The following is a 17727-nucleotide window of genomic DNA, read 5'->3' on the forward strand; positions in this document are numbered from 1 at the left end:
CCTAGACCTTTACCGCACTCTCCTCTCCTCCTTCTCCTCTACTCTCTCCTCTGCTAAATGTGCTTATTTCCAATCTGTAATCCAAGCCTCCACTAACAACCCACGTAAACTATTCTCTACCTTCTCCTCCCTCCTAAACCCTCCCCCCTCCTCCTCCCTCCTCTATCTCCCCTGATGACTTTGCCTCCTTCTTCTCTTCTAAAATTTCAGATATCCGCAAACTCTTTAACACCTCTCCCTCCCCCGCACCCCCTCCTGCTCCAACTCCTACACCCACTGCAACCCCTACTAACTCACCCTCCTTCTCCACCTTCTTGCCCCTCTCAGACTCTGACCTCTCCTCCCTACTCCAGGGTCACAAACCCACCACGTGTGCCTTGGACCCCCTCCCCACTCACCTCTTTCAAGCTGCTGCTCCTGCTCTACTCCCCTTCATCTCCTCCCTCCTCAACACCTCTCTACTTTCTGGTATCTTCCCCTCTGCCTTCAAAAAAGCCTCGATCACTCCCCTCCTCAAAAAACCTACTCTCGACCCCACCTCCCTCCAGAGCTACCGTCCTGTCTCCCTCCTACCCTTCCTCTCCAAAACCCTCGAGCGGACTGTACACCGCCAGCTCTCTGCTTTCCTGTCCAACCACTCTCTGCTTGACCCTCTCCAATCTGGCTTCCGCTCTGCTCACTCCACTGAAACCGCCCTCCTGTCTGTCACCAACTCACTTAAATGTGCCCGAGCTGCCTCTCTCTCCTCTGTCCTAATTCTCCTCGACCTCTCTGCTGCCTTTGACACTGTTGATCACTCTATTCTACTATCATCTCTTGCTGACCTGGGGATCTCTGGCACTGCTCTGGCCTGGTTCTCCTCCTACCTCTCCAACCGCACTTACCAGGTAACCTGGCGTGGAGCAACCTCCACACCTCACCCTCTCTTAACTGGAGTCCCCCAAGGGTCAGTCTTGGGTCCTCTCCTGTTCTCTCTCTACACCCGCTCCCTGGGCCCCCTCATCGCATCCTATGGTTTCTCATACCATTTCTATGCTGATGATGCTCAGATTTTGTCTGTCTGCTATTTCCTCCTGGATGCACTCGCATCACCTCAAACTCAACCTCTCTAAATCTGACCTCCTTTTCTTTCCCTCCTCCTCTGATCTCTCTATCTCTGTTCCTCTGGAATCTACCACACTCTCTCCCTCTTCCTCAGCTAAGAACCTTGGAGTCACCCTGGACCCCTGCCTCTCTTATTCCCAGCACATCTCCACTCTGGCACGCACTTGCCGATTCTTCCTGAGCAACATCCGAAGAATCCGACCCTTCCTCACCAACTATGCTACCCAGCTCCTGGTCCAGGCCCTGGTACTCTCCCGCCTAGACTACTGCAACTCCCTCCTGGCTGGCCTCCCTGCGTCCGCCACCCGTCCGCTCCAGCTCATCCAGAACTCTGCTGCCCGCCTGGTGTTCTCTCTGCCTCGCTTCGCTCACGCTACTCCACTACTCCGCTCGCTCCACTGGCTCCCGATCACCGCTCGCATCCAGTTCAAGACTCTTGTACTACCCTACAGATGCCTTGACCAGTCTGCACCCAGCTACCTCCAGACCCTCATCTCTCCCTACACCCCCACTCGACCTCTCCGCTCCGCCTGCACTAGAAGACTAGCTCTACCACCGCTACGCTCCCCTGCCTCCAAAGCCCGCTCCTTCTCCACCCTTGCTCCGCAGTGGTGGAATGACCTTCCTACAGATGTCAGGACTGCCCAGTCCCTGACCACATTCCGGCGCCTCCTTAAGACTCACCTCTTCAAAGAGCACCTGTAGAACTCCTCTGTTTGTATCCTGGGACACTATCACCCTTCATGTAAATGTGCTTTATTTTGCTCTTATCAGCCCCTATTTTACTGCATTTAATCCTGTACTTCAGAATACTGTAATCTGCCAAGTTTTTAACCTGTAGTACTTTGTATTTAATCACATCCTGATGTAACTATCACTATTTAATCATATCCTGATGTAACTATCACTATTACCTGCTGTATTATTGAATTGTGGTTTGTCAAACTTGTACTTTACTTGAACAAAAGTTATTGTATTTCTTGCTCTTATTGTATTACTTGTATTGTAACGCTTGAAATGTTTTTGCTTACGATTGTAAGTCGCCCTGGATAAGGGCGTCTGCTAAGAAATAAATAATAATAATAATAATAATTCCTACAAGTCATGCCTATATATATATATATATATATATATATATATATATATATATATATATATATATATATATATTATATATATATATATATATATATATATATATATATTTATATTATATATATATATATATATATATATATATATATATATATATATATATATATATATATATATTTTTTTTTTTTTTTAATGACCCGATTAAAGTTTATTGTAACTTAAGTCGTATTTTTATTGTAATTTTATTATCAATAAAAATACGATTGTCATTTGCTATCATGGAATAGTCCTATGTTATTTCTGAGTGACTGAGTTTAGCACGGAGGCTTTGTTGATTTTAATTAATTAGTAGTTACAACAAAATTATGTTGATGTTTTCAACAACTAGAAACCTGTTTGAGGGACTATTTTTATCCAAAAGTAAATATAATATATATATATATTCCATTATAATACTGTAACTTTTATAATTTTATCCATCACACACTCCAAGGCTTGTGTGTTTTGTTGTATCATGTTATTGTACAAACCTTTTTTCTGTTTTAATTTCATTATGACTGTATCTCAGATGGGGGTATGCGATGGACTACTTTTTTGGAAAGGGGTATGCAGCTTAAAAAGATTGAAAACCCGTTCTAATGTGATTTGGTACAATGAATATCCTCTACTCAGTGATACACCAGCGTCACTGTGACAGATTTCCCAATATTTTCCCCACAAGTGACAGTGAGTAATGTAGAGACACCTTGGTTGTATCTACAGCTTTACAGTTTTATTTTTTGTTCTTCAGAAACAAAAGGTCAGTAAACTCTGCTGGCATATTTAAAAACAAACAAAAATAAGAAATGGTGGTTGGTTCTGAATTATCAAACATATTGACCTCCTCACCGAAGAAAATGTCCCCCTAAAATTTAGAGTGGGGGCCACACTGACCCTCAGTCTGTAAGTCCTGGAGCAAACACTGCATATATACTCTTTTACGGTAATTCCTTTATGTGGTTTAAGTTATATCATTGCTATTATCTATTATGAATTACTCAGGAATGCTTCCTACCATCTGAGTTCTTGCTCTTTTTTATCCTGAAGCAGTCTGGACACACTCCAAAGCCACACTTGGGACAAACCCAGTGGATATTGAAGAGAGTGGTGTCACAGACATCACACATGTCCCGCACGCCCTGGACTGCACGCTTCCAAACAATCTCCTCTGAAAAGAGCAAATGGGGGGAAATGACAAATATTTTAAAAACATGCCAGGTAAAAATAAATCCATAAATAAATAAGATTTAACATTTACAACAAGGGCAAATGTTCCAAGACTTTGATTTGAAATTATTACTTTATATGCACCTTCTTTGTTTGTCAAAATACTTTTGGATTTTATATTTGCCAGTTAAGAGACAGTTTGGTCTAATACCTTAAACAAATGGGCAAAATGGTGGTGTATTGTTTTACTATTTCTGCTGTAGCTGTACTACTATATGTCTGCATTGAGGCTTCACCTGCCTGGATGGAAAGAAGATACAGTTTGAGACTTAACTTAATTGGCTCACATCCCAAATCAAAAGTTTGAAAAACCAATTTATTCAAATTTCAGATTTCCACAGCAATGAAAAACCCTGGATGACGAAAAAGATCTATAGTAAAAGTAGAAAGTGTCAACTAAACCTATTAATACTTACTATATGGCTCTATTGAAGCCATAATTTCTTTCTCTTGCATGACCAGCTGACAAAATTGATCCCCAATGTTGGCCAGTATATACTTGGAAGTTTCCAAATCCAGTCCCTTCACATGGCTAGGCTGAGGCATCCAGAGGTTGAGCGCTTTAGAGTCGTACTTGTCTGGGGTCAAAAACCCATCCTCACGCAGAACACCATGCTTTGTGAACTGCAGCCTGCAATAAAATCAACAAATAGCAATGAATCTATAAACACATAAAACACAACTGATCCCAGGAAAAAAATACATAAACCAAAAAGTGTTGTAAATGCTTAAGGAGTTGGACTTGCTTTTTAAATTATACAGCTGTAAAAGACAAGACACCCCAATACTGTAGAACGAACCTGGAGTGATTACAGTGCACTGGGGCCTCAAATCAATAGGACTTAAATGCATAAATAAGCTCACAAAATACACAAGTAATTATAGCTGCAAATGCTGACCAACGTTATCAAATAGATATTCATACAAAAAAAAAAAAAAAAAAAGCAAGAATACTTCTCTGCCCCAGTGCTGCTCAACAGGTATGGCACAATGTTTAGCATGTTGTCCAAAAATAATCTACCTTCTGAAATGGAAGAACCTGCAGAAGACTGAACCATCCTCTTCACTGCGGCTTTTCTTGCGGTAGTTGACCAGACGGCATTCTCTACACTTATGAAGCTGAGGTGCGATGCTATTGCAGGAAGCATCCTGAAGAAAACACTCTCCAGATCTCTGCAGTCTCTTCACTTCCTCAGCATCGTTCAAAATTGATTTAGAGGCCTTTGCTATAGGATGAAAAGGCTCATTAGTGATTTTTCATTGCAAGCATTTCTCTTATTTATTGCAGAATCTATTTATTACCTGTAACTAATGAATGAACGAACGAACTAACTCGGATGAACAAAGGAGGTGCAATTACATCTCCATTACAGGGCTCCAGACTGCGACTAAAACGGTTGCAAATGCAACCAATTCTTTTTTTTGGGGGGTGGTGGGGGGGAGGTGTCATTGGCGCCTGTAACATAAAAATACTGCCTCTCGCTAGCTTTTAAGGACTGTGATCGTATTCATTCTGGGACCGCGAACGGGTAAACAGTCAAAAAAACGAAGTGTGTTTTTTATTGTTACTGGACCACCATACTTTGCAGTACAGCTTGTTAATGTATATCATTGGATAGGGGAGGGTCGAATTTCACTGCTACCTTGTTTTGTTTTTGTGTGACGTCACCGAGAGGGGCATTTAATTTTCAAAGGGTGGAGACATTTTCAGCAAGCAGAAACAGAACATGACACAAGAATTTGTTTACAGCTAAGAAAAAAAAAGAAAAAAAAAAACGGAAAACTCTGTACTTATTAGAACATTTATTCTGGCAAAAAAATGTAATGATTTTTTTTTTCTTTCGATTTTAGTGTTGCTAAACTAGTTTGCCATTTACCATATTTACATATTTTTTTTTAGATTTAAACGTTATATAAAAATAAAAAAAAACTACTAGATTTGAACAGAAGCAATATTAGTTATTTACTGGACATGCACAATCTATCAATTTGACAAATACAGTATGTTTATAATGTTAGAAATGAAATGCTTATATGAGATTATCTGTACAATATTGTATTATTTTAAAATAAAATAGACTGTAAATCTTACGGCAATGTGTTTATGTATTAATTCATTTATGGATTTATTTTTCACGGAGAGTAGTGAGGGATGTTGCCCTCCCCCCCCCCCCCAAAAAAAAGCCATCAGGGTATGAAACTAGGATCCCCCTGCTGCAGCAGTGTTCCAGTTAGCCATCATGGGACAAGGTGTTTGAGTATGTAATAGAAACAAACAAAAAGAAAAAACAAACCAGTGGGTACAAACATTACATTTCTGTTTTTATATAATTTTAGTGTTTTTCTTGTATTTTAACCAGTTGAATATGGAAGCAAACAACTTGCTCTTAAAGTGGCGCTCAACAATTGAATTTGCCGCCCAAAATTTTTGGCCTAGGGGCCACTGTCTGGAGCCCTGCACTATATCCCTCTCTCATGGAAGTTTGTTTGGTTTTTAGTGCAACCATATCTTCTGAAAATAACAGAGCAATACAAGTTAAAAGACAACAATTACAATTTTTTGTAAAAACCAACCATTAACGCCACCAGGACTGCCACTCTCAAGCAAAGCCTTTAGTACATCTTTGTCATCCTCCTCCTCCCCAGACTTTGGCCTTTGATCCCACTGATTTTCCAGCGTTTTCCCATTTAAGTGACTCCAGGGGCTCTCTTTATCACCACAAGAAGTAGGGGGACGTGTAATGTTTCTGTCTTCACTATTAAAAAGCTGGCGCGCATTCGGTACAGGGCTTCGATTACATTGCTCTAGGTTTGCAGGACACCCCACTGCTTGTTCAGTAGGTTTAGAAGGTGTACCACTCAGAAGATTCGGGTATGCTGTTTGTTTCTGCGCATGAGAACTCGTTTCAAGCAATTTTCTCAGCTCCAGGGATGATGGCAGGGCTGTATCCACTTTGGAGTTACTGAGGTTCAAACTGTGGTTCACAGGGCTTGTTTGTATGGTCAGGAAGCTGCCTGTGTTTGATTGTGTTTGCTGCAGCTTCTTACTGGTAGCTTGTGGTGTGAAAAACGAGGTACATGCTGCTTCAACTGGATTCTGTGTTTTGCTGAACTCCGTTTGAAACAAAGAGTTTGGTTGTAATCCTCTGCTGGGTTCACACATATCCTTTAGAAAATGATTTTCATTCTTGGGTGCAGGTCTGTAAAATAAACAATCAAATATCCTCATACAGCAATTTTACATGTTAATTTAAATTCTGCAATAAAATGATTTAACATAAGTACTAAATAAAAGAAACTATATATACAGTACTATGCAAAAGTTTTAGGCAGGTGTGAAAAAATGCTGTAAAGTAAGAATGCTTTCAAAAATAGACATGTTAATAGATTATATTTATCAATTACCTAAATGCAAAGTGAGTGAACCGAAGAAAAATCTAAATCAAATCCATATTTGGTGTGACCACCCTTTGCCTTCAAAACAGCATCAATTCTTCTAGGTACACTTGCACAAAGTCAGGGATTTTGTAGACATAGTCAGGTGTATGATTAAACAATTATACCAAACAGGTGCTAAAGATCATCAATTCAATATGTAGGTTGAAATACAATCATTAACTGAAACAGAAACAGCTGTGTAGGAGGAATAAAACTGGGTGAGGAACAGCCAAACTCAGCTAACAAGGTGAGGTTGCTGAAGACAGTTTACTGTCAAAAGTCATACACCATGGCAAGACTGAGCACAGCAACAAGACACAAGGTAGTTATACTGCATCAGCAAGGTCTCTCCCAGGCAGAAATTTCAAGGCAGACAGGGGTTTCCAGATGTGCTGTCCAAGCTCTTTTGAAGAAGCACAAAGAAACGGGCAACGATGAGGACCGTAGACGCAGTGGTCAGCCAAGGAAACTTACTGCAGCAGATGAAAGACACATCATGCTTACTTCCCTTCGCAATCGGAAGATGTCCAGCAGTGCCATCAGCTCAGAATTGGCAGAAAACAGTGGGACCCTGGTACACCCATCTACTGTCCGGAGAAGTCTGGTCAGAAGTGGCCTTCATGGAAGACTTGCGGCCAAAAAGCCATACCTCCGACGTGGAAACAAGGCCATGCGACTCAACTATGCACGAAAACACAGGAACTGGGGTGCAGAAAAATGGCAGCAGGTGCTCTGGACTGATGAGTCAAAATTTGAAATATTTGGCTGTAGCAGAAGGCAGTTTGTTCGCCGAAGGGCTGAAGAGCGGTACACAAATGAGTGTCTGCAGGCAACAGTGAAGCATGGTGGAGGTTCCTTGCAAGTTTGGGGCTGCATTTCTGCAAATGGAGTTGGGGATTTGGTCAGAATTAATGGTCTCCTCAATGCTGAGAAGTACAGGCAGATACTTATCCATCATGCAATACCATCAGGGAGGCATCTGATTGGCCCCAAAGTTATTCTGCAGCATGACAACGACCCCAAACATACAGCCAAAGTCATTAAGAACTATCTTCAGCGTAAAGAAGAACAAGGAGTCCTGGAAGTGATGGTATGGCCCCCATAGAGCCCTGATCTCAACATCATCGAGTCTGTCTGGGATTACATGAAGAGAGAGAAGCAACTGAGGCTGCCTAAATCCACAGAAGAACTGTGGCTAGTTCTCCAAGATGTTTTGGCCAGCCTACCTGCCGAGTTCCTTCAAAAACTGTGTGCAAGTGTACCTAGAAGAATTGATGCTGTTTTGAAGGCAAAGGGTGGTCACACCAAATATTGATTTGATGTAGATTTTTCTTCTGTTCACTCACTTTGCATTTTGTTAATTGATAAATATAAACTATTAACATGTCTATTTTTGAAAGCATTCTTACTTTACAGCATTTTTTCACACCTGCCTAAAACTTTTGCACAGTACTGTATGTGTATATATATATATATATAATATATATACACACACACACATACACACACACTTATATAATTTGACAAACACTTTAAAAATGTCTTCATCAACAGATTCTCATATCTTGATATTTTCATACAAGATGTTTTCATATACGATATATCAAGAGATTGATAAATGTCAAATCATTTGATCATATTTAAAACATAATACTAATGTTATTGTATGTATTGTCTCCACTAATACAAAGACCACATACCCTGGAGGAGTTTCCACGTGGATGCTGGGAGGCGAGTATGCCGGCAGGGGTGTCTGTTGCAATCTTTCTTTTGTTCCAGGAGTTGAAGCAGTGCTCCCCAGTAGTACCCCGCTGACATGAGAAGGAATTGATGGCACGGTCTACAGCATTATCAAAAAATACACATGGTATGGGTTAGTATTAGTAATGCATCCCCCCAAAAAATCAATGAATATTAGGTTATAGTTATACCCCTTAAGAAGGAGATGAAACAGACAAATATTACTACCTACCACTTGCTGATACAAACGACAGAATGACTTTAAGTTCTCCTGAACTCCAGTCTGTGCCTCCATAGGTCTAGGCTGCTTCTTCACAAGCACGGTCCTGTCGTTGTCTCTATAGTATGCTGCTGTGGGCAAATCCATCACTCTTTCATTTGAATCCTTGGTTCCAGCCTGACAAAAACCAGCAACTTGAACTAAGGAAGATACTCCATTAGTAGACTGGGTTTGTCTTTCTGTTAAGAACTCACAGCCAAATCTTCCTTTTTTTGCTTCAAGGTCTGTTACATTTTTACTGGACCTCCTTTTCCCACTGGAGGTTTCTGTGGAAATATTAAAATATGGAACATATTTTTTATTGCTAAGGCCATAAATATATGTATATAGAATCTGTAACTGGGATATGCAAATGTCAGCGTTACAAGAGCCAATCAAATTGCAAAAATTCGGTTCAGGAGAGTAAATAAATACAAACAGCTTTCGAGTTAAGGTGAGAAAAAGCAGTAGCTATAATTGTGTAATTGGGATATGTACATTTCTGTATATATATTTGCTGGGACAAATTAATGTTCGGATATTCGCTCATAATTTTGTTAGTTTTTCAAAAAGTAATAAAAGCCATTATATTGCTCTGAACGCAGGCAGAGACAGCATAGAAGCGGGGCGTGGCCCCTGTGTTTGTGCTTTATTTTACAGCACGACCCTACAATATGTAACCCGTTAAATAGAAGTGTGTCCCAGGAGTGAAGAATATGCTGTGTGGGACTTACTTTACCCCAGTGAATTAACTACAAAACAAAGGATGCCAGGAATAACAGTTCAAGTTAAACGTTGTTTTGTTTATTCCCGAAATAAATAGTACATAAAAGTTGACACCTCATTTTATTTATTTTTTACTTTTTTTTTTTTTTCCATTCCTTGCCATTGCCGTTTCTTCACAGTAAACAGTGGCCATAGACCCGTTTTCATAAAGTAATAAAGTAAAGTAATGAAGTTTACTTGTGCTTTGTGGAGCTGAACAAACAAACGAAAACTGAAATTAAACTTTAAACACTTCAAATAAAACAAACATGAAAATGGCATTGTAAAATGGAGGGAATTTATTACATTCCACATAACAGAAAGTCGCAATGTATAATATATACAATCGATTTAAAAATCATTAAGCAGCACAATGTGTTTTTGACCCAGATGGCCTTCCATAGAGATCACTATGCATGCACACACATAATCTGGTTTGTTTATTTTTTGCTCTCTAAAACTTTTAAATAGAGGCTCAAGAGCTGCTGTGTTGATCCATTAAAAGGTTCATTAGTGATTCTATATATATATATATATATATATATATATATATATATATATATATATATATATATATATATATATATATATATAGAGAGAGAGAGAGAGAGAGAGAGAGAGAGAGAGAGAGAGAGAGAGAGAGGAGAGAGAGAGAGGAGAGAGAGAGAGAGGAGAGAGAGAGAGAGAGAGAGAGAGAGAGAGAGAGGAGAGAGAGAGAGAGAGAGAGAGAGAGAGAGAGAGAAGAGAGAGAGAGAGAGAGAGAGAGAGCTATATAGATTTATTCTCACATCACACAGAGCTCGTTTTCATTTACCATTTTTTAACTGCTGTGCAACCTTCTGGTGCGGCGGTAAATAAGCACAAGGTATTTTTGTCATTTATAGCGTATTTGATTATCGTATAGGCATTTATCAACGATAAATCGATGCATTGACGATTTATTTTTCAAATATTTTTTTTTTTTTATTTAAACAGAATATCCAATAACTAACACTGTTGTGCATAATAAAAGGCACAACTTATATTCAAAATAAAACCCTTCCAATACAAAGGACTGGAGTTTAACAACTGCCAGGAATATGTGTGTGTCTGCATCAGATGTCCCTTTAACGTAGTAATAATAATAAAATACTATATTTTAACAGAAGTCATTTGTATCTGAACTATGGTTGTTCATTGCCGTTAACATTTTAAATCCAAATGCAAAGCAAAGCAGTTGAATTAATGTCACAAATCCTGACTGGCCTACTTCTGATTTGACTTGTCCAACACAAATGTAGAGGCCTAAACTGTGTATCCTAGCAACGCGCTAATCTACCGTACTAACACTAAAAGAAGCGCACTCACACACTCACGGTATTATGCAAACCGGCAACAAGAGACTTCAAACTGGGTTCTAATTTGATGCATTGATTCACCAATATGTAATCGAAGCTCTGGAAATCTAAGGACATAGGATCAATAATCGATGCATCGATTAATGGTTGCAACCCTAATTATATACTGGCTCTTTGAGCTAAATATATATAAACACACACACACATTGTAAGAGCTAAACAAAGCAATTTAAATGCAATACAAAAATGTCCTGTAAAAGCTTACGTGAATGTTCAATGTTCTGGCTAAGGACTTCAATTTCAAGCAAAGCAGGGTTAATGTTCTGTAAGGTTCCAAACTGGGGAGAAAAAAAATAAAATTAAATAAAAAATAAAAAATTATTCATTAACAACTGTAAATGAGAACATTATCTTGTTAATCAATTCTCAAATATGGTTTATTTTGTCTAACAATTACATCAGTGGTATAGATGAAGAACTATATGAATAAACTGGTGCATATTTTTGCATCCTAATTTATTACAGGAATATAGTATGTTGCTTGGGTCAGGTTTTGTGGTTCCTGTTTTAGATTTCTGTTTCTGAACCACCATTTTTATGTTTCTGTATCCACAACCTCTACACACCCTCCAAGTCATATGCTTTGTTATTTTTTATTTTACAGCCTTTATTTTCTTCACATTTAACATTTGTACAAGCCTTACTGTATCGGTCACATATATACACCAACACCTTACAATAGTGAGTTTTTGTTATTTAAAATAAACCATCTGTTCAAAGAACACTATCATGCTGGCAGAACTATCTGTGTTTATTTTTCATAAGTAACAGGCTTCTGGATAATAAACATATTCCATATTTCACATGCAGCTTTACCTGTTCGTTTTGGACCTGCAAAGTCTGAGTATATTGATCTTGGTGCTTAACAGTTGCATAGCACCACTGATTTGAAGACTCCATACAGTAGACCTTTACTTTACAGCCAGTTAAGTTTAGAGTTCCTAAAATAAAAGGAAAAAAAAAAAATCATCATAAGATGAAACATCTCAATAGTGCACACAAAACACAATGCTGCCAGGAAAATGTTCACAGATTAAAAATCAATTGCGTGCACCCACAATTGTATAGATCTGTACAGACATCTTTAACCTTGCGTTACTCACAAAAAAAGCTTTCACTGAGGAACTGAGCTTTTTCCCTACCTCCCAACAGCAGCTGTACATATGAATGTTTCCTTTGCCAGGCTTCAACCTCTTTTTGAAGTGCTTGCAAGTCCTTAACCGAAATTCGTGAGCAATCAAAATCCTGTAAATGTTTCCTGGACATTAGGTTGCAGTCGCATTCCTGAATGCATTGGAACAGATACAATAATGTGTTGTAACTTGAAGGCTGGCTGCAAATATAACAATATCATTTTCTAGGGCTTCAAATCATTAACAAAAAAAAACATGGTGTCTTGAATTCATGTGCCACATTATCTGTACCTGAACTGACTGCAAGGTCCCTTGAGATACAAAGCATCTTTCCTTAAATAAGAGGTATTCCACAAGAATTAGGACCACTCCAGCATTGTCCACCAAGGGTCTAAATAGCTGAAAAAAAAGACGCATGAGCATATAAACATAACCTGCTATATAAAAAAACTGCTTTACATTTTAAGAACAAAAGCATCATCACCAGCACGGGCAGCCCTATCTATGTAGAAATATCATATTTAAAATGACAGCACCCATAACTGAATCTGACAGAGTTTGAAGAGACAGCTGTGCAGTAAATACAGTATTTATCCAAAAGCTCACATGACCACAATATAGCAGCCGCATTAGCTCAAGGGTCAAGGCAGAGATTTGGAAGGAGTTTATATAAGTCAAAAGACAGCCATGTAATAATCCTACAGATCTTATTCCAGTGGTCCAAATGATAATATTTAGCGCTCATACCACTGCTGGCCACTGCACAGCTGTAGCACTTCCAGGCCATTTCCGTGCAGCGAAAGTCAGAGAGTGTTCCACGAGAAAAATCTTCATCGGAGGCTCGTAAACTCGAATCCATCTTCTGTTTTCCAGTTTCTCATGATCAAATTCCACAAACACCTGCATAGGAAAAAGGGTGTGCATACAATACTCTGAGAAAATATTATATATTTCCATTTTAGAAGTGCATGTTGTACAAAGTTATAAACAAGGAGCACCATGAAGACCCGCTTTAAGAGGTCGTACCAAAAAGAAGATTGAAGATGTAAAGATGGGATGATTGCCTGCAATAAATCCCCCACACACTAGATGGCAATGCCTAGTTTCTGTTATATGCCAAAGAACACTACAGCTACTGAAATCACTGTTTTCTAGCTATTTTTAATGGGAAGATGGCTATTAGAGATGCATGTTACCAGCTACCATAGGGTCATGCAGTCTGCTTTCTCAACTATTGAAACTCACCTCTTCAGCCTAAAGTGAACAGAGACACATGTGCCACTTCAGCACTAGTATGTAAATTTACTAATACATATTTATTTTTACTTTCATGCACACATCTAAAGTGCAGTATATGCAGAATTCAATAACAAAAGGTAGAGTGTTATGCCTCAGCCAAAGCTGGTGCATGCACCTGATCCTTCTGCAAATTATGGCCATAAGATCACTGTCTGGTCAATATGTCTGAGTATACACCTGCATTTAGAAATCGATCAGAAATGTTACTTGTTCATTTACAAACCTTTATTTAAAAATGTGGTACATTTTTTTTTCTCTTCTGCATTCTCTGTAATATACGAGAGAGAGAGAGAGAGAGAGAGAGAGAGAGAGAGAGAGAGAGAGAGAGAGAGGTAATAAAAACATAATTTACACCAAAAAAAAAAAAAAGCCACTTACTTTCAGATCTTGGTCTGAAGCATCCTTGTGAGAAACTGCTCTTATTTTCCCAGACTTCCATTGCCATTTGGTTATTTCCTCAACTTTTAGGTTTACATCTCCAGTAACACAGAGAAATCCTTTCCCGACCAGAATCTGACGTGCTTTGTTGCACATCTTGTTTGACGTACACTGGCTGCAGTCGTCCTAGAACGTGCCGTACTTCAGCACAAATTTTTGGAGTATACAATTCGCAACTGTTTCCAGTTTTGTTTATTAATTAAAGCCAAAATCAATTCTGAAAAACGTTTTGTTTTACTGATTCGACTCAATTTCCTTCACTTGTTATTCTAATTCCGTTTTTAATTTGTTATACAAACAGACGTCGTCGTACCGAGTACGCCCACCAGTATTTCAGAAAACTAGAAACAACAATTAAAAAAAATAAATAAATAGCTAGTCGGTATTTTTTCCGGGATGAACGTTTCTACACCGGTATATAAAATAAATACACACAGTAATTTTAGCATTTCCCTTTACATTTAGTTTTAGCTAAAACCTAAATAAATCATTTATTTTAAATCTGGTGGTAACACAGGTTATTACACTGTTGCAATAAAGTCTAACTTTCGCTTTTTCCTTCATTCACACACAGACCTTACTCACTTCGTACTTTATATTTCACTCCCGCAGTGGTGTATGCAGCTGCCTGCTGAATACATCGTACCTGCCCATTCTGGTAGCGATTGGTTACTATACAGAAGGGGCGGTCTCTGAGCTATATCTGTAAAGGGATTGGTTATCTTTAATTTTGCATTCCAATCCTGGACCAGTTCACATCGTACAGAGATAATTTGCTTTGAATTTATGCGCTGCGTGTGCATGTTGCTTCATTGTGTTCATTTGGGGCAAAATAGACCTTTTCAGACAGTGCTACAAGAGTGGTATTGGATGGAAAATAATTAATACAATATTTTAAACAGACGCATTTAAATATTGTGTTGTGTAAGAGTTAAATGTTTCGATATATCTGCTTAAAAAAAAACGTTGTTAATAACCGCGTGCAAGTGGAAGGTTCCTTTGTTGTGGTGCGGGGTGTGATACGGTTTGCATACGTGCAGTTCTCGGCGTACTCCTGGAGATGGGGTGTGACAATGGGGGAGAAGACAAGGGTGGTTTTAGTGCTGCGATTGCCAGTTGTTTGTTAGTTTGCGTTATTTTTCAGTTCTTTGGTGGTACCGCACTCAACATTATTGACATGTTTATTTTTTCTGTTTGGTTTGTGATTATTATTATTATTATTATTATTATTATTATTATTATTATTATTATTATTATTATAGCTCTCAAATCATAAACATAATGGAGGCAGACTAGAGGCTTATACCCTGAACTAATTTATACATCATACATTAGAGGTTTCTTAAAAAGTGGTTTCTTAGAAATCTATATAGCAAAAAAAAAAAAAAAAAAGATTAAACCTCACAGAACAGATGTCTAATGTGTCTGTTTTCTTTATCCCCCCATACTTGTAACTCAGTCATTGTGATATCAGGTATTTTTAACAGCCAATGAAAAGTACTTGCTGCTGCATTGCTCTGTTAGGAGGATAGGCATGCTCATACTACTACTGTACTACATTAACCAGTGAGGGGTTTAATGACATGCAAAATACAGCCCAGGAATCAAAACATGGTGAATTAATTGCTCTTCATCAGAAAACAAACCTTGTTTGCCATCCATTTTATTTATACCCCCATATTTAGTTTTAGCTGCAGACATTCATCCTTCATATACTTTCTTAAAGCCATATAATAACAGTATGCTAGCAACATATGTACACCCCTGGCACAGCTGTAAATGGAAACATCCGAGCTACCAGTAGGCCTGTCATGAAAAAGCAGATCAACATGCCCTAAACATGACCACAGTATTTTGTCATTATTTGAAAATGTGGTTCTCTCACCAGTGGGGAATAACATATTAAATATTACATTGGATAATATATGACATATGTGGAATCTAAAAAACAAGAAGCAAAACATACATTTAAAAAATATAATAACGCAAAAAAATGCATACTGTACAGTAAATACATTTTATCATCATTATCCAACAATTTCTGGGATAGTAGCAATACTACTTTTAATATATACAACCATGTTTATGAAGCAGACCATTATTATGTATGTGATTTGACTGTAAAAGAAAAAAAGGAAAAAAGTAATCTAAGTACAGTTTACTGCTACTGCATGTATTCTGTTCTTGATTACCTTGATTGTTATGCTACTTTAAAGTGATTGTAGGTAACAAAATAATTCAATACATTGTACACGTTGTGCTCTTCCATTCGTTATAAGAAGTAATCTGAGTCCATGCCAGGAAAAGCATAGCAAAACCTTTAATCTGTCACTTGGTAGTTCTTTGGACGCTTGATAAAACACAATCTGGGAGTAGTTCTTTGAACACTTGATAAAACACAATCTGTTATTGTACATATTAACTGATGTCTTTCAGATGTTACAATCCTCTGAGGATATTGTCTGCCACAATCCCTTTCAACCATCTAGACCAGCCAGTAGTTGTCTACTTGGACGTTTACCACTCCTTACCTTGATTTCTTGCAGTGTGATATTGAGACCCCCCTCTTATTGTGGACCTGCTACATTTTATATGCCAACTAAATAACAGCTAACTGCCCTGAGTCTTATGTACTGAATAGAAGATCATGCCATGCTGTATTGGACGTGTCGTCGCCACCGACAAAGTATGGCTTTATTTAAATCATATTTTACAGTATCTAATTATTTAAGAATACAAATACAAGATGGTAAAAAAACAAAACAAAAGAATGTTCAAATCATGTGATGTCATAAAAATGACTCATGATGCATAGCTCTTCATGGCTGATCCCTGGTTTGTATCCTCTGTCCTCAGTACAGTCTAAAGAGGGTACTCCACTTATAATTGTTGTGTGCTTTTCAATATCCCAATTCTCCACCAGAGGGAAGTAGAATAGTAATAGTCAAGATAGGCCCTAAAGCAGGGAATTACCTCTGTAATTACCTCTGTAAAATCGAGTGAGTTGCCCACGACTGTTGGTAACAAACTTGTTCTTAAGTGACAAATAAACAGGTCTGATTCTACTTTTATTTGATCATGAGATCTTGAAAGATAATTCAACTGAACACACATTTTATTGCACTTATATAAATATGGCAATTAGAAACAAAATAAAAATTTAAACTACAGTATATATATATATATATATATATATATATATATATATATATATATATATATATATATATATATATACACTATATATATATACACTATATATATATCGACTACCACACGTCAAATTGAAGCCTCACTCCCTGATGATCATTCAGCTTTGACATGTTCAGATCCAGTAAATATTTGGCAGCTTTATCTAGCCAGGGTACACCCTTATTTAATAACCCTGAAGGCCAAATTTAATAGAAGGCAATGTGCCCAGTCGCCATCTCACTGGTAATGTGAGAAACCTGAGATCTGTCACCTTTCTGAGGATTTGTAGCATGAAGCAAGTGATTGATTTAACCCCAGCTGCATCTTGCAGTTACTGTATTTGTCCCATAATGCAGTATAATGCCCTTCTACAACATAAAAGATATGGAGTTACAGTGTATGCAGCAGATCCTCTGCCAAGTACGCAACCAACTATATCACCATGATTACCTACACCTGCAGCACGGAGAGCAACATAACACCATACATGGTTTCAGATGAGCTGCACCCAAGATGTAGCTCAGGCATTCAGTATTGTGATAATTAAAGTTTCACACAGTTCTCAGGCAATGACAGTGTGGCAGAGTGTCCTGCCAGTGCA

The 17727-nt window shown here is 38.2% G+C and overlaps 1 protein-coding gene across 3 annotated transcripts in view; it reads right to left on the reverse strand.

Annotated features, from left to right (window-relative positions):
• LOC117408576 (lysine-specific demethylase 3A-like) overlaps positions 1–14663 on the reverse strand; it is a 28821-nt gene extending 14158 nt beyond the window's left edge. Inside the window, exons 1-13 of one of the 3 annotated variants that reach the window (XM_059004400.1) lie at positions 14520–14662; positions 13875–14060; positions 12945–13097; positions 12489–12596; positions 12207–12348; positions 11881–12005; positions 11270–11342; positions 8876–9189; positions 8604–8743; positions 6040–6665; positions 4487–4691; positions 3882–4096; positions 3254–3406 (exon numbers count right to left, since the gene is read on the reverse strand). In XM_059004400.1, coding sequence (XP_058860383.1) covers positions 3254–3406; positions 3882–4096; positions 4487–4691; positions 6040–6665; positions 8604–8743; positions 8876–9189; positions 11270–11342; positions 11881–12005; positions 12207–12348; positions 12489–12596; positions 12945–13097; positions 13875–14030 — 2410 coding nt within the window. In that variant the 5' untranslated portion in view covers positions 14031–14060; positions 14520–14662. Of the gene's footprint in view, positions 1–3253; positions 3407–3881; positions 4097–4486; positions 4692–6039; positions 6666–8603; positions 8744–8875; positions 9190–11269; positions 11343–11880; positions 12006–12206; positions 12349–12488; positions 12597–12944; positions 13098–13874 lie in introns of all 3 variants that reach the window. The other 2 variants (XM_034013693.3, XM_034013691.3) reach the window with 2 other exon arrangements.
• Between the last annotated feature and the right edge of the window lie 3064 nt (positions 14664–17727).

The sequence above is a fragment of the Acipenser ruthenus genome, chromosome 2 (assembly GCF_902713425.1).
Source record: "Acipenser ruthenus chromosome 2, fAciRut3.2 maternal haplotype, whole genome shotgun sequence".
Taxonomy (NCBI): Eukaryota; Metazoa; Chordata; class Actinopteri; order Acipenseriformes; family Acipenseridae; genus Acipenser; species Acipenser ruthenus.